Source organism: Vidua macroura, chromosome 4 (genome assembly GCF_024509145.1).
Source record: "Vidua macroura isolate BioBank_ID:100142 chromosome 4, ASM2450914v1, whole genome shotgun sequence".
NCBI classification, from domain to species: domain Eukaryota; kingdom Metazoa; phylum Chordata; class Aves; order Passeriformes; family Viduidae; genus Vidua; species Vidua macroura.
The window spans coordinates 45,485,882-45,504,497 of record NC_071574.1 but is presented as its reverse complement, the minus strand read 5'-3'; the positions used below and the strand labels follow the sequence as shown (position 1 = coordinate 45,504,497).

At 34.7% G+C, this 18,616-nt stretch overlaps 1 protein-coding gene across 1 annotated transcript in view; it reads right to left on the bottom strand.

The window, feature by feature from the left end:
- The window catches only part of SGCZ (sarcoglycan zeta), a 174,503-nt gene that overhangs the window by 91,412 nt on the left and 64,475 nt on the right, over positions 1 to 18,616 (bottom strand). The window contains exon 2 of the mRNA XM_053975625.1: positions 11,317 to 11,418. Coding sequence (XP_053831600.1) covers positions 11,317 to 11,418 — 102 coding nt within the window. The remainder of the gene's footprint in view (positions 1 to 11,316; positions 11,419 to 18,616) is intronic.

Below are 18,616 nucleotides of genomic sequence, written 5' to 3'. Positions count from 1 at the left end.
TATTAAAAAAAGAAAAAAAAACTGAATGAGTAATTAAAATGTTGGGGGGTTTTAAACTTTTAAATTATTATTAAATTACTATTCAAAAACTATAAAAAATCTGCATAACATCGAAATAACCAATTGTTTATGGGATTTTCTACAGGGAAACACTCCTAGTCTTAATATTTTTAATTATTTGATCCAAGAGTAGTTTGTTTTAAGGGATAAGTAATTCAACAACAAAATTTTGTACATGAAGTGGAAATTGACCCAAACATGCAATTAAATGTGTCTCATCAATTCACACTGAAATTCACATGGAAAATCTCAGATGGTGTGAAGCAAGTGCCTTTATATACCTCATAAAGGATTTCATTGCTGTGTTAATATTTCATTACTGAACTCTTTTGCCAGGGCAGGGATGTCATTTCAGCCTGAGGCACGTATTAGATTCTAGTATCCACAGTTATGGTTTAAATTATGTTTTTTATTCTACTTGCTTGTGTTCCAAGACTGAACTTGGTTTATTCAATGGAAGGTTATATTATGCAGGTTATATTAAGCAGGAAGGTTGTATTATGCTGGTTGCATCTGTAACTCATTTTACACTATTGCAGCACATCCTGTAATCTCAGTTCAGCTGTAGTGAACACCAGATATCTGTAGCCTGTGTGTGCTTAAGTGGTTCCTGTGTAGGACCTGAGATACCTGGTGGATAAAGGGGTAATTAGTGCCCACCTGTTTCTCATTGCAGTACGATTGTGTTAATTACATAGTTCCTGAACTGGGAACTAGGTGGAGAGATTAAATAATATGGATGTATATAGACACCATCTTCTGAATGCCAAACTCAAGGTCAAAATGAGATTTATGCCTGTTATTCTTACAAAAATACACACATACAACATATTTCTTTATAGAGTGCCTCATAAATACTGATTTATACTACTGGAATCACACATAAAGCATCTGTGCCATGCTCATCAGATGCTTCTTCCAATATTTTGATTGGCAATTACATCTAATTGCTGAAATCCACAGATAAAAACTCAGACCAATAAAAAACTGCAAACCTTAGAAAGATACAGAATAGCCCTAAATACACAAATCCTAACACTAATTCTATTTTTAGTTAAAAACAGTTTTTAATGCTCTTCTGACTCCAAAATGAAATTGATGAATGCTTTAAAATGCAAAGAGCGAAATACGGAGTTAAGAAAAAAAAATGTGGTCTTCAGTTAGGAGAATATAACCCTGACTTCTTGGATAAACTATCAACAATATTTCAGTTAATAATTTCTGTGGGTTCTGTGTGACAACTTTAGAACCCTCATAAGATACTGTTTCTCATGTAATTGGAGAAAAAAAATTGAGGAAAAAAAATTCAAAGAATCATCAAAAGGTTTATGTTAGAAGGGATCTTAAAGATCATCTGTTTTCCAACTCCCATGGGCAGGAACACCTTCCCCTAGACCAGATTGTTCGAAGCCCCATCTAACCTGGCCCTGAACACTTCCAGGGCTGGGGCACCTACAACTTCTCTGGGCAAGTATTCGATCACCACCATTTATAAAAGATGAAGAGAGACCACTGCACTCTTCCATTGACTGCTTTCAGGTAATCCTAACACCTTATCTGAGCAGTAAAAGAGTCCCATCAATTATTATGTTAATGTATAATTTTCCTCACTTTCAGAATAACAAAATTTTGTGGTCTTTTTTCATGCTGAACAACCAGTGAAGCTAGTCCAAAATTAGTATATTATTCAATATGATCCACATTGTTTCAAAAAAAACCTTGCATCCTAGTAGAGAATATTTTATAAGAAAAGCAGCACCTGCATCTTAAAAGAACATTCAGTAGTATCCCTGATCTAAATAATAATAATAATAATAATATTTTTACTATAATATTTTTAAAACTAATTTGCTGCTTATAGAATGTAAAGTAGTTTCTCTTACAAAAAGCCAAGTTGCTTTCTGCATTTTCTGTGGTGTTTTGGCTCAGCTTGTCAGGACAGTTAACTGACATTCCAAAATATCTGTACTTTATCAAAATGACAACACAAGTATGGTGCACTTTCCTTCTGGGATTTTGTACTATACTCAGAAAGAGAGAGCAAAGATTTATAGGAAGATTCCAATCTGGTGGATGCCAGTAGAGATACTCAGAGGCAAAAGTAAACTTTGTCCAAACCTTGTAATTTATATGCTTATCTAGCAAGAAGAAAAAAAAAAACATCTAGCCATTCTATATTCTTACTTCAGTTTTCCTTTCTACTAAGAAACTTCTTTCATGTACATCACCACTGGAGTACCAAGTTTAGTATCAATACTGATTTCACTTTTACTAATCACCTTTTTGTATAACTTTGTATTTTTAGAAATAATTTGTACTTCAGACCAAAAGAAAATTCAGAGTCAACCTTCAGCCAGCTATTGCAATTACCACTTGCAAAGAGTTCAGCAAGAGTATGTAGCTGTTGTAGAATTATGCATGACAGATTGCCAGTCTAAATTTACAAATTTTGTGAACTATAGTAACTTCCTTTGCAGAACAACTGATTTAAATTCAGCAAAAGATACAAATGAGCCTCTGGCTGAAGCCCAAGAGCCAACTTTACAGTAAATCTCCTGCTGTTATTGCACAATCATAATGCTGAAGCCATAATTACCAATTCCAGTACAGGATACTAACTTGTTCAGCTGCTTCCATTACAAGATTTTTACTTATGAGTTTTCTTTGTCCTAATCTCACCCATGCATTTCACCATCTATAGTTTGAAGTTCTTGCTAGTGTTTATTTCCTACTGAATTTCTAACAAAAAATCCCCAAACATATTTCCCTTACTTTGTGTCTATGAGACAGAAATAATAGACTACACAACAATGAACTGGTTTCATGTTTTAAGGCTTTCCTTCTTTCATGTGAGGTCTTTGCACAGTTTGGAGATTTAGCCTTGAAAAACCTATGCACTTAGTTACTACCTTAAAATATTTTTTGAAATTTTATTCTAAGATTTTTAAAAAAATATCACATATCAGTGAATTAGCAGAGTAATCAAAACTGAGTTTTAAAAATTAACTTTGTACAACTTGTTAAAGATGAGAAATTAGGTAATATTTTATTTTAAACTTTAACATAATAGCTTGAGATTAAAGGAAGTGACTCATCATACACTTGGTAATGAAAAGCATATAAATTGTTTGGTTTTGTGGAATTATTTCCTAAGGATGCTCTTCAAGTCAACAAGGCTTTCAACTAATGTTAGCATTACTTATCACTCTTGGATGGACGCCAGTGTCAAAGCACAGTCCTTGTTATGGTATAATCAATGCTTCCATTTCATTTCCTCCAGCTGCTTTGCAGTAACAGTGTTAGCAAAGATTCAAGAATGTAATCCAAAAGGTGATGAAATGTGGAACTTATTTTGCAGCTAAGAAGGAGAATTATTGTTCTACGTGCCTGTTTTTAAGGATGAATTAAATTAACCATGTATTGAATATCTATGAGCAAAAAAAAAAAGTAACACGTATTTATTACACTGCCTAAAAAGAGAAAGAGAAAAATTATATTTTTTATTTTAAAATATTTTAGTAAATTGTACTACTTCATTAAAATGCTTGTAGCACTTGCATCTCTTTACCTTCTTTATCTTAACTTAATTCTTCCCCACTACAGAAAATGCTGTGGCCATATTGCTTAGTAAAACTGATGAAAGTCCAGCAGGCTCCAGAGAACTTGATCTGACAGTACAAAATCCCATGAAGTTTTAGTCACTGAGGGAGGGATTTCAGAACTATATAAAAGAGATGGAAGTTTAAGTCACAACACCAGATGAACAGGGAAAATCTTCAGGGAATGGTTAAAAAAAACCCAAAAATCACTCTGTAAAGAAATTTTCAAACAGAAAATTTCATTGTTGGATACAAGTTGTTTCTGAAACTAGGGGTTATAACATGATATATTTATTATGACAAAACCAAAACGCATGCTTGCTATCTGGAATAAAAAACTCCAGCTCTTAAGACTGACCAAGCAGGTCATATATATATATGTCTTGATACAAAAAATGTTGCTTATAATGAAGTAGTAAAATTAAACTTCTTTCTGAAAGGAAGAAAATAGAAAGCTAATTTCAAATGGGAGAGGGACAATATTTTAAATGAAATCATTATATTTGCTTGTAGTGGCTGCCAGAAGCTGTGGAGGAACAAGCAGATTTTTCCCTTTAAGAAAGCAATGGTGTCCTAATAAGACACTGTCATAATTATTCCATAACTGATATTTTGAATTTCACTCCAGCTAGTCGAGATGAGATTAATTTTTTTTCATCATAAACTTTGAAATATTCATTAATTTTCTCTATTGTGATGTCAGATACAATATTGTGCACAGTGTCCCAAAATGTAGAGTATTTCTTAACAGTTAGAAGGCAATTTTCTTTTTTTGCTCAGGGACTTCTATTCTTGCTGATAGAGTATAGAAATATTGAGAATACTAATAGAAAAAAAAAAAAAAAACACCTCCACCCAACAACCCTGGTTCTAACACAATACAGATCTGACAAATTACATAAATAGGTAGAAGAATAATTTTTTCTAAACTGCCTCATGAAACTCTGGGAGTAAGTTTCTATGACTTTGTCACAGATGTCATCAAAACCAAAATTTGTTCAGAACTTCTCACCTCTGATCTGTAACAAGCAGTCTTTAGGTTTGGGGAATTTGGGGAATTTTATTGATATTTATTTTTTGTAGATTATGAATTACTTGACTACTTTATATGATTTCAATACAAATGTTTTTAAAGCGAGATGTGTCATGCAAGACAAAAAGTATTCTGAAAGCAAAACTGACAAAGTTAAAGAAGATTGTAACAATTCTGTTATTTCAAGATAAAAAAAATCTATGTATAATGGGTAAAATTTATTTTGTAAATTTAAAACATTTACAATTATCTCAGCAACCCCCAAATGAGGGCTAAAAAACTAACAGTATTTGGGGGGGGATAAAATTATGTTAATGTATTTAATTTGTGCTTAATGTCTTCTGTGGATATTTTTCTGCCACAATGACTAACAGTTTTGCCTCTTAGTTTTATCTGTGCATCCATAGTCCTAAGGTTTATACAGAGGAGCAAAACTAAGGTGTTCCTCAAAATTATAAAATGTCATGCAAAGGATAAATGTTCTCCAAAAAGAAAAATAAGCAAATTCATACACAAAGAGATAAAGACAGAGATTTTTCCTCTTTTCAAGTCACTTGCAATTAATCTGCTTTTACTTTATTGTGTTGGATCAGATTTTCTATGGAAATAATATTATTTTTTTAAACATTTAGTATTTCTTTAATTGCTTATCTTGTGTAAACTACAACTAAATTATTTCAAAGTTCTTCAGGAAATAAAAGGTCATTCCTCAGCGTAAGATGCCCATACAGTTAAAACAGCTCAAATTAAATACACTTTACATGAGAATTAGGTACAAAGCATTATGAACATCAAACTGAGATGTCACATGGTTTTCACTGAAATTTTCCCCAGCAGTACACAGATGTATTACATGAAGGAAGTACTTGAAAAACTGAAAATGCAATTAAGGCTAAACAACAACAACAACAACCAACCTCCAGAAAAACGGCCCCAACTTCAATAACTTTCCCACATCCATCTGAAGAAGTGTTCCCAAATCAAGTTCAGTTCCTTAGGCTGGTATAAAATTGGGTGGATATAGGCCTCTCATGACTTGATTAATGAACGATAATCAACCAAAGAAAAAGTCTTGGATAATATTAATTCAGATTTTTCAGTGTAAAAAGCAGAGATCCTCCTTGACTTAGCAACAAGTTTCACCAATAATAACAGGAGTAGAGGCTGACATGAAAAAGCCAAGTTCAAAAGATAAAGTTGTTCAACTGAATGATCCCCAGACAGATTCCGTTGAAGTATAGCAAATCAAGAACAAAATCATGAATCATGGAAGTTCTTATCAGCTGTCAGCAAAGAGTGTGCACAGCCAACTCAATTTCAGAGTGCTAGTCCCTCCAGAGACCACCAACAAATATAGGAGTGACTTGTCCTTTGGCAAGGCTTATGATTAAGAAAACCTTACATCTTTTTCATACCAATAAAAGTGACACTATTGAAATGACATGGTGTTGAGAGCCAAACTAACTTAAGGAGTCCTTTATGGCTGTCCTAGTTCTCAAAACCAGGACAATGCCATAATAGTGACTTTATCTTTAGTGACAGGTGAGTGATCCCAAAGGGCAAGGCTTGAAGAGCAGGTATCAGAAAAATTAACTGGGAAGTATTTCACGTTGTATCTGAGTGGATTGTGACATGTAGCTACAGAAACAAGTATTGCATTTCATACTGCGCAATAACAGCAGCAGATTCTTTGGGTACCTTTGTGATTTTTTTGATATTACAATAAAAATGTGCAATGACATCTCCTAAATGGAGTTTCTCTGATACCTATATACCTCACTAGTGGTAGGACTGCATGATTCTTGAACTAGTTTTGACTGCATGGCAGAAGGGTATCTCACAGAGCGGAAAAGAGAGTATTTATAGCAAATCTGGCCTTGAAATTTTGGGAGAACATATCTGAGTGGAATGTGGGGGAATATGCTCCTCCTACCCAACCCTAAAATCAACAAAACCCCCATCCTGCCAGTCACTTACAAGAGCAGATGAACATGTTGCAAGGAGGGAAGACTGAAAACTACAGCCCAGTCAGTCCCACATCAGTTCCTAGCAAGATTATGTGGGAGAGGCCCTTCCCAGAAAATTATTACAACGTAGATATGAAAGAAGGCAGTTGGGACAAAATGAGCATGGGATTAGTAAAGGCAAGGAGCACCAACTCGTGGTCTTGCAAAAAGAGAAGCCTGTCTCAATGCACAAGAAAATTGTATGTTCTTCCTCAACTTCATAAAGGCTTCTGATGTGCTCTCCTATTCTGCATCCTTATAACTCGATCAGAGAGAGAAGCTCAACAAAGACATTGTCTCAGAAAAAGAATTCGAGGCTGTCACAAAGGCACCTAAGGCCCAAACATAAACCTAAATATATGCAATGATTTTGCTGAAATTAGCAAAGGCTAATTCTATTTTGGCTATTATATACACTCAGAGAAACAGTGATGAAAGAAATATATTGTAGATTTGCTTTTGTCAAGATTGACCCAGGTCTGGAAATAAAACAATGTAAAATAAAGCTCTCTAAATACTGACAAGGATATTCAGTTTCTTGAGTAAAAATCTGGAGGAAAAAATACCTGAAAGAAATCCTGCTTTGAACCCCATAAACAATTTCTTAATTCATATAGAATCACTTCTTTTAAAACACCAGATAAACACAGAGTTTTCAGAGTTTCTCATGTTCAGTAAGAAGTTAATATATATTCACTATTTTTTGTTTTCTTGCCATTCTCCCAAAGACTTTTAACTCAATTATTAAATTCCATGTTCTCTAAGGATATCTCTGGAAAACACATGCTAATTCCAGAGAATACATTTTTAACCTTATTAATTGTGAAAAAAAACCCCAAAGTAATCCCCTCTCCTTTAAGGGACAATGGGTTACTTCTTTTTATGTAATGGAAACAATTTAACAAAGAAAAGACTGGATTTTTTTTTCAGCCCTTAAGAACTCTATGTGAAATTAAAAAGTTTAATAAACCCAGGAATACATTCTCAAGAAAACACCATGAACCACTTTTATTGTTATATGACATACTAATAAGAGTGTACTTTGATTGTTCCCATTCCGAAGTGCAGCACTATGGATGCAGTAGCATGATAATAAAAACATTTAATCCAGAAGAACTGAAATACTGAAATAACTCAGGATGTTGCATTATGTGTTATTTGATTTCATACCTCTCATCAAAGATACACTATAAAGTTTGCAGCATATCAATGCAAATGATATAAACATGGGAAATATAACATGGTCTGGATGAAACTTGCTGGTTTCAGGCTAGCAATTTGATCAAAAGTATACAGCTAGACCATTCATAGCCAAAATGTAATTCTCTGTAAGATTCATTTCACAGAGTACATATGCCCTGGTTTGGGGGTTATAAAGATATAAATTCAGGATCAAATGAGCCCTTATCTATTCAGGGTCTGATGCATAATTTTAAATTCTGACATGTAGAGAAGCCATTTGTTGAAAATATGGAAGTTTCTTCTCTGTGAAAACACAGAATTGGGGGTATGAACCCATAGTTCTGCAGACACCACTAACTACATATGGTAAAAAGGGCAAAGCAAGAGGAGCAGGGCAAGGGGAACAGCACACTTTGAGTAGCCTTCTTATTTACACAACTTCTACACAAAAGAAAACATTCATTTTAGTCAAGACCTGGCTTTTTCACTACCACCTTTGGAAAGAAAATTTTATGCTGTCAGAAGTAAAATGTCACTAGAAGTTTTCTTTTATTTTTAAGTGTTCACATACATATTTTTTCACCTGACTTAAATCTTAATATTTTAGCACTTTGAATATTCGGGGTTTCAAGGAAGCAACCACAAGACAAAAGGCAGTATTTCAACTCATATACAAAGTTCAATACCATTCTCTTGATAAAGGCAGTTTTAGTCTGCATTTAACACTGTATAAATAATCTTATTTGGGCATCCAGGTATGCAGCAGGCAAGTGGTCATCATATGCTTATATGTGAGATTTACACTAGCAAATCTAGCCGCTCTCACACTTAAATTGAAGCAGCAGAGAGCTCAGCTCTGCCTACCTACCCAACAGACTGCTGGGCACTCTTATCAGCAGTAATTCATTATCAGAGATGAATGCTGCCCCTTCAATGAACATCTTTATCACTTTCAGATCGAGCTTACTAAAAGATAGCACCAGCAAATGTGCAAGAATTCCAATAACGCCTCCTAGCCGTAGCACAGCACACCTCAACAACACTGGCCTTCCCACCTCACTCTGCCCTGTGCTGCAGTGGGAGAACAGTGAAGGCCTGACCTCCTGAGAGGTCCTGAGAGCTCTTGAGAGCCTCCAAGCTCTAAGGAGGAGACCTCCAAGGAGTTCCCTCAGAGGCCATTCCACAAACCATGGTCTGCAGTGCAGAGGAAATATATCAGTCCTGCAAAGTCATCAAGGTGTTAATCAAAAATGTCCTGAATAAGTCATCAAGGAGTTAATAAAAAATGTCACTTTAATGGATGTCTTCTTTTATAGGGGAAGGAATGTGGGCTTAAAGCACTAACTCTCCCTCTAGAAAATAAGCAATGAGTTGTTGATTTCACAGAATATTTTAACTCCAGTATACATCAAACTAAAATCATTACTTCAATGGGAAAGGCAGACAAGAGCATTTCTGTCTGTATTACCCAAACACTAACAGCTGGTGAGCAGGGCAGTTGCTCAGAATCTGCTATCAGTGCTGACTTGGTCACTACTGACTGTGATGAGAGCTCAGAAAACCTAGCTTACTTTTAGATTTCAACAGCACTGTGGCCACTTTTGTAAATGCCAAAACAGCTCATGTCAAATGCAGATGCCATAATGCTGTAGAAACACCCTGCAGAGACATAACAAAACCCTAGTGCTAAGCTGGATACAGCTCCAGAGGTTTCTTTCATCATTCCCTTGTGGCATTCCTATTTGCATACAGAAGTTGCTGAACTTTAGCACAACTACTGAGCAAGCTGGCATAAGACTGAAAGTGAATCTGGTTCAAAAGTGCTGTATGATGAGAACGAAGCCAGTGTATATACCACTTTTTTATCTAGGTGACAAATGTCCCAAAGTTAATACATATAAGTAGACCTGGAACTCCAAATTTTGTCCAGTAAATGATCAATTCTATTTTCTGCTGGCTTGATAATATTTACTGACAAGTGTCATTTTTTCTTGAGCCTCACAGAACTACTGGGACCTTATTTTAGGCATCTGGTAGATTCTCCATCCTCTCCTTTACAATAATTATGCATTAAATATGCATAAAATGCATTTTTTTCTGAGATTTGTTAGCACTTAAATGAAATTAGGACCCTACTGAAGTCTCATTACTATCACTTGAAACAAAAGTTTCCATCTTCTCTTTAACAGAACCAATGTTCTGCAGTATGAAGCACTGGGCAAGAAAATATTCCAAATCATTACTCTCGTGTACAGTAACAGGACATGGAACAATAATACACACTGTCCACTCACTGAAAATAAATGGGAAATATGCATGCATCATGAGTAACGTTCTGCATCCTTGAATGAAAAGTATGCTCCCTGCAAGTTTATTTAAATATTATAAAAGTTTTCATTACCTAGGACAATACTGCTACGTTTTCAAGCATTGAAAGATCTTAGCTTTACAGAACAAGAGGATGAAGGGACTATCTCAAGGATTTATTAACACAAGAGCAAACTAATTAAGAGAAATGGAAAACTGTCATCTCATTTATGAATGTACTCAAGACTTTTCTTATATATATGTAGAAGACAGATTTCAACAGACAAAAATTTCCACAAAGGAATTTAGGGTCAACATACTTGTGATTCCTGTCAAATGTTGCAGTATGCACACTAAAATTCTTTTCAGATGATTGACTGAAAGCCAGCATAACATTCTACTTAGATCATAGGTAATCACTCTCACAGTAAAAAGATGATTTTTCCAGAATTTCAATATTTTTTTAAATTCATTGACAATGTTAATATAAACAGCAGAACTGAATAAAACAAAAGAGTTAAAGTGACCTAACTGAATTTCATAGTCAAAAATTTCTTGCTTTTCTTTTTTTCTCTATAATAATGTAATGCTATAAGATAATTTCAATTCAACAACATTTAAAAGAGTTTGCTTTGAAAAATTAAATCCTAGAAACATTACACAGTGCAGCAGGATTTCCTCTATCTAATAAGCAAAATAAACCAAAACAAACATTAAAATTAAGAAAATAATGAAAAAGAAAAATAAATCATGATAGCTAGTGATAAAAAGATCAAAACCATTCCTTATTTCACTGAATTTTGAACTCATCATCACTCTTGTTTTTCTGGACTTTATATCAAATGAGAGTCAAATGTTCCATTCCCAGTGCTGAGGTCATTTGTATTATAAAATATACATGCTTTGAATCTCCTTCCTTTATGATAAAACATTTCTTTTAAAAAGTAAGCAAAGTTTCAGAAAACAAAAAATTTGACATGAAGGAAGCTTTCACTGTTAAGATATTCTCAAAGCAAACCTCTACTGATTGCTAATCTAGGAGGTGTAAGAATTAAACTTTGTAGTTTGAGACTGAAGAGATCAATTTATATAAGCTGCAAATTAAGAAATAAAGATGAAAAATACCTACCTTTCGAGAATGGATTTCTCTCACATATAGTGGAAGTAGAAATTCAGATATTCCTTCAAGTCGTATTCCTTTTTTAGTGACTCTCAAATTTCCCATTCCATCCTACAATCAATAATATATATACATATTCACTTTAGGAAATAACCTTATCCAGAACAACCTAAAAAGAAGAAAGTAGTTGGCTTAACCCCTAAAAATAATGAGTGCTGTCCCCCTGTCCCCAGCTCTTCTCATGATCTTGGGCAGGAGGTAAATGGGCACATTTATAGCCAGAGCTTCACCTAGGGCTGAAGTATTTAACTGTGCAACCTGATGGTGACCTGCATACTTTATTCCTTGGATGAACCTAATGCCAAAATACAACTGTGGATCATCATTATTCCCTGTGTAGGATGAAAGTAGATCCTGAATTTTGCAATTACTCAATTAAAAAAAAATAGTTAGTTTTCTCTATATATATGTAACATTTTTTTACATTTAAAGCCATTTATAGCTTGAATCCAGTCCTTTTGCTTTTCCCAGTGATTAAAATACATAGGAAAATATCACGTAGGAAGAAAGAAAATTGTTTTTAGTAGTTGCTCATCACTACTAAGAGCACATTGCTGATGAGCAACTTCAAAAATGCTATTTTGATTGTGTTTATTTATCAGAATAGAAATAGGAAAAGCGCCATTGTAAAAGTCTGGATGAAACAAGTAAACCACATAATTCAACGTTCAATAACATATAAGCATAGAAAAGTGGCATTATAAGGCTTCAGCTGCACTCTTAGAGGAAAAAAAAACAATGAAACATGCTTTATACTCAAGAGACAAAATTCTTTTGCACAGCAATAGAAATTCAAGATTCTTTATCCTGAGAAGATATCCTTACAGAAGAGTAAATCTTCACTGTACAGCCAGTGGAATTTAACTTGATCCAGTTAAGTGCAAAATAAGCACATTTAATCTAAATGTTAATTTCATATTTCAGTGCCATTGTTGACTCTAGTGTACTGGAACAATGAGAACTTCACTTTTGCTCTGCTGCCTGAACTGTGAGGCAAGTAACCTCTGCCTACTGGGTAAACAGCTGGGTAACAGTCCTCAACTGCTATAGCTGAATTGTCAAATAATGCTTCTTAAGAAAGTGATGATATAAGTTAAAGTATTTATCTTAAGTCAAGTAATGTTTATACAAATATTTTCACATGGAAAACTTCAGGTATTTGTGGGCTTTCTAACAAAAAGTGCAAAATGAAACAGTGATACCTGTTTTTGAAAAGGAAATAAAGAAATTAGAGCTTGTTATGGAATGTGCAATCTGCATTAAGAAAAATTAAGTCTCAATTTGATCAATCCTATAGTAATAGAATATAAAATTTTAATAGTAAAGGATAACCTGGGAAAATACAATAAGCATGCTGTAGTTTTTGTCATTGAATAAATACTCAACAAGAATTAGTTATTTTTTTGATTTATTGATTTGGATATAAGTATGTTTTCTAACTGAAAAGGCAAATTCAATATTTTGTTATACCTGTTTCTCTGGAATGTTTGTAACTGACACACATAAAATGTATTTACAAGAAAAATAGGGAAGGCTGGAAAAGGAGGAAGTAAAAAATAAACACAAAATACACAAAAATGTAAAATCAAGTTTTCAGAAAACTAGAAATGCTGAAATTAAAGTTGCTTAAGAAGCTTCCATCTGCTCTATCTTGCAAGCATGTTTAGGATCAAATTATCTATTTATATGTGATATTTACCCTCCTGAATCTCAGCTCATTCCACATAGGATTGGTGCAAACCTCAATCAGGAGCTATTTTGCTTTCACGTCATTATTGTCTTTGCTCCTCTTTTATTATACTCTGTTAAAACTCTGCTGTGAAGACAGTACTGTCAGTATTCTTCTAGACTTCTTCACAGAAGTGCTTATTACTGAAGTTATAGAGTTCCTCACAACTATTAATTAATTTTCAAAATACTATCAGTAACTTTATATGGTGGTAGTGTTCTTATGCTACTGACAGAGACCTAAAGCACAAAATCAGTTTATTCCCTATTCTTTGATGTTTATAATATTTTCTCTGTTAATTTTCAGCAGTGGGAAGTTAAATTATATAGCAAGATTAAACTGCCAGGGTCTCAGAAACAAAGTATTCATAGAGCCTACTGTGTCCATAAAGACTTTCATTTTTCTGAGTCACCTTTCTAGGTACTCATTCTTTTCTCCTTCAGCAGAATCCAACAGATTGAATGCAGACAGGCTCTGCACAGACAGAAGCACTCTAGCTTCAGTAAAATTACATGATTAAACACAAAAAGACAGATAACTACATTCTGGAGCCTAAAGTCACAAAAGGTGTTATTAAACTGGAATAGGGTGACTGCAACCTCAATTCCTTGATAAAAACAATAATCTTCCAGACAATTCCTGAAATATGTAATGACCGATGTGAAATAAGTCTGCATAGTAAAATACAGAAAATAATCAGATGTGTACTACTACAACGTGCTTAATGAAGATGACCCCGCTAAAAGAATTACTTCCCAGTATGTTTTTTTCATCAATAACCCTTCCATCAAGTTTAAACAGGGATTGGAATAAGAGGAGTTTCTTGTTTCATTGGGTTAAAACTATGCTGTTAAAAATAAAAATTCAAGGGTTTTCAGAACTAACACAACTTGGTTAAAAAGTTATTAAAATTAAAAAGATTAATCAGAGAAATGTCCTTCTGCTTAATTCCCAAATAAACTCCATAAAGTTTAGGCTTTCCAAGGCAAATAAAACTCAGATTATCCTTTTGGTGTGATTTGATTATATTCAAATGCAAAAATAGACTTGAATGAACTATGCCAGTACTTAAAACAAGCGTCAAGTTCAGGTACTGGGACTGACTGGCGTGGAGGTTTTCTTTTGTCATACAGCTGGTATAATAGTGTGCAGTTTTGGCTGAAACAGTGCTCATAACACACCAGTGCTTTGGCTATTGTTAAACTGTTGAACAGTTCCAGAGTATCAAGCTTTTCTCATTTTTCCCCCCACTCTGCCCCCAATAAGTAGAGTGGGGATGGCCAAGGAGTTGAGAGGGAACGTAGCTAAGCCAATTGACCCCAAGTGGCTAAAGGCATATTCCATACCTGTAACATCATGCTCAACAAAAAAAAAGTGGTTATAGAGGAAGGAGAGGGCTGGAGAGAACAAGGATTGTCTTTCAAAGTGGCCACTGCTTGAAGACAGAGTAGGCATCAGTCTATGCTAGGTTGTGAGTGATTGTCTTTGCATCATTTTATTTCCTCTTTATTATTATTCAGGATGTATTATTATTCTGTATGCTATTCCATGTACAACTTTCCATGTTTCTCAAATAAGAATATGAAACATACTAACAGTGATCCTGCCTCACTTTGTTCTTTTCCCTCAGACACGAAGAAAAACAACCCCTTTACATCCATAAACATCTTACAGAGATTGTAAAAAAATCAAACATCACTATCAATATTTTATGTTATTCTTAGAGTATATCACATTTCAGTTATTAAAACAAGAAATTCAAATAAGAAGCTATTAAAATATGAAAGTCAAGCATTTAGTTTATGCTGTTGTCTTAAAACTGCAGCAACCTAAGGAAGAGTTTTACTGACTTTGAACACTACATTAAAGTCAATGAAGTCCTAAACTATGCTTACTATAAATCTGTGATAATGAGAGTATAAATTTGAATCAGAACATAAAATAACTCCCCAGAAATATATTCTGGGAGGCAAACAACAATACTGACATTCAGAGCTTTTTCAAGCTTTGACCTGCTTATAAACAGGCAGAGATTTATGTTCTTCGATAATCCTGTAAATGGTATATAAGAAAACCAGAGATTAATTCACAGTGTCTTTAAAGAGGCAGGATGATCTTTCAAAAGATTAAGTTATTTCTTCACAATGTGCTGAGAATTCTACAAGGTTGTATTACTTATACAGCCTGTATAATTTCTGCCCAATAAACTATTACAGCAGCATGTTTTATGATAACTACAAATATAAAGTATATGCTATGAATACTTCTCAAGAACTAGGAATACTTCTCAACAAGTCAGGAAGTTGGCTAAAAATACAATCTGCACTAGCCTATCTACAATCTAAACTACTACAACTAGTCCTGGACTACACATATTGCTCTCTAATGGAATATGTGGTGGTGTTCTTTCTTTCTTTTATTGTTCTCTCTCTCTTGTTTTTCCTTCTTTCTTTCTTTTTTACTTTTATTTGTTTAAGTACTAAGACATTCTAAGAAAAAAGAAGAGGATAAGGAATTCTACACAAATTGCTGATAAACCAGAAGTGTGCAAGAAAAAGTCTACACAGTAGAGCCAGTACTCTGTGACACAGATGACAACAACTGGAGACCTAGGACAGGATTCACTAGGCTGGCTTAGAAGATCTTTAAGCTACTAAAAGGACAGTTTTGAAGCCAAGCTGTGGAATATTTCAATTAGAAATAACATTTTGGAAGCCAGTAACTACATCTTATAAACTCACTCCACCCAGATGAAATAACACCTCCTTGCATGAGATCAAACCCAGACATTTAATGGTACAAAATTCTGCAAACCTATCATAACATTGCTATTTGAAAGACATTAGAATGACAAAACATCTGCAATTCCTATGTAAGGCCACAGAATTCAAAATTCCTTGGTCTGGAGAAGTTGGAAGGTGTGATGCTCCAGGAATGAAAACTCTCATTATGTAGGGTGAGAACAGCACTGTGATAGATCCTGCAGTAATTTGTCATGCATCTCCTGAAGTGAGCAGTGAGAAGGCAGTAAAAAACTCTGCTGACTAAAATGCAGTCTTTTTCCTTAGGATCATGAACTTGCATGCAGTTGCACAGTGAAAAGTGAACATAAGTGTTGGTTTTTCTGAACTGACTAAAACATTAATAAATAGTATTTTATATTTCAAGTTTGCATGGTATTTTTTCTGACCTCCTTAATAATAACAACATACACCAAATACGTATTTCTGTACTTTACAGTTTTACTTTACAAGTAGTTGTTGGGTCAGGAAATCCATTCTTATCAATAATATTCAAGGTTTTCAAAAGTTCTGATGTTAGATGTGACATCCTGCATGTTTTCTGAGTATATATTTAAGCCCAAACTCTTTCTCCAAAAGCTCACATTCTGAAGAAGGAATCATTACACAAAACAGGGGTGGGGAAAGTGATAATAATAGAAAAGTAGGGTTTAAACAAAGTGCCTATATCAGATGTCCTATAAATTAATAAGCATTCAATGTCTGTTGCCTTGTAGGCATCATAGCACAAGATAAATATGAAATGGAATTTGGATGATATGCATGCATTGGTATGAAAAAGCACAGATGAAACATGTAAGCCTACAAACATGCCATGCCAAATTAAAAAAATAGGGTATGATAGCAGAAGAAAGGTGACTGAACCAATGTAGCAGCAGTGAATTATAGTGAAGATGGAAAAAGAATACTGAACTTGATAGGATGGCACAAAAAAGCAGGTAATGTAAAGGGACAGTGATGGATGGAGATGATTAGGAAGGTGAAATATATTAGCAGCTATGTTGTTGATAAAATGGAAGATGCACACAAAAGATTGGAAGGAAGATGACAAAGGAAATTATTTGTATTGTATTCACACATTCAAAAACCCGGATTTAATAAACAGAGCTGGAAAATAATTCTAGTTGGAAAAAACTGTGGTTGGATATGATTATAGATACACAACTGAAGGAAAAACTGTAGGCAGCAAAAGTCTTGCATAAACAAAATGGGTAGTGGTATAAGCAACAAAACCAGAGTATTTTCCTGGATTACTAGGAAAGATAACTGAACTTCAACAGCCAAAAATAAAGGTAAAATGATAGCAAGCTATTCACTGGAATGGCAAAAATCCGGATTAATGGAAACACCTGCCTGTATCCATCTGCTGACAATAATAGATAGCATCTACAATGCTGACACTATGTAGTTATCAGGGTAAAGCTAGGAAAGAAATTACTGTAGTACAGTGCAACACTGTTTAAAGAGAAACAAACTAAGGAAAAAAAAATAACATGAAAAAATATTAAAAAGAAAGGAAAGTCAGACTACTATCCAAACCAACTGGAATTAAAATTACTTGAATACATGCTACTTTAGAATGGTTTTAGAAAGTAGGGAGTATGACCTGGTTCTTCAATTATAAACTACCTATATTAATATAAAATATATACATGTCATGGCAATAAGATGAAACCCCTATTTCATGTTTAAAATTTTGATTTTATTGCATCATAAGGGGAGTTATGCTATTTTTCATTCAAACATAGATGTGTCCTTTAATATCACCATTGTGAGGCTGCTCACTATTGTCTTTGAAAGGTTGTGGCACCCAGGAGAGGTACCTAAGAACTGAATGAAAGCAAATGTCACCCCAGTCTTCAAAGAGAGCAAGAAGAAGGACCTAAAGAACTACTGGCCAGCCTGATGTCAATCCCTGGAAAGGTGATGAAGTGTCTCATTCCGGAGACCATCTCTATCCATGTAGGTGACAAGAAGGTGATCAGGAGCATGGAATCACTAAGGGTAAATCATTGTTTGATGTCTTCTACAAAGAAAATCTACCTGGAGGGATGAAGGGACAGCAGTGCATATTGTCTACCTTGACTTCAGCCAAGCTTTTGACACTAGTCTCTCACAATATTCTTGTAGGCAAACTCAGGAAGTGCAGATTGGATGATTGAGGTGGATTGAGAACTGGTTGATCCCAGAGTCCCTATCAGTGACACAGGTTCTGGTTGGAGGCCTGACACTTGTGGTGTCCCTCATGATTCAATACTGGAGTTGTTTAAATTATCCATCAATGACTTGGATGAAGGGGCAGATTCCTCCTCAGCAAGTTTGCTGATGACACCAAGCTGGGAGGAGCAGCCAGTACCCCAGAGTGCCATGCAGCCCTTCAGAAGGGCCTCGACAGGCTGGAGAGATGGGCAGAGAGGAAATTCAGTGAAGGCAGGTGCAGGGTCTTACCTGGGGAGGAGTAACCCCATGTACCAGCACAGGCTGGGGATTGACCTACTGGAAAGCAGATTTGTGGAAAAGCACCTCGGGATCCTGGTGAAAACAAGCTGTGCAGGAGCCTGCAGTATTGAGTGTGGGTGTGTTTATTTTGTCCACATAAATTGCAGTTTATTTAATCCACTTCCCTGAGTTTGAGTCCTGGTTGTAATTTCAGCACAGAATCTTGAAGATAATTTAGTCACGCTGAAAATTTAATCATATATTATTCTTTTATTTTTCA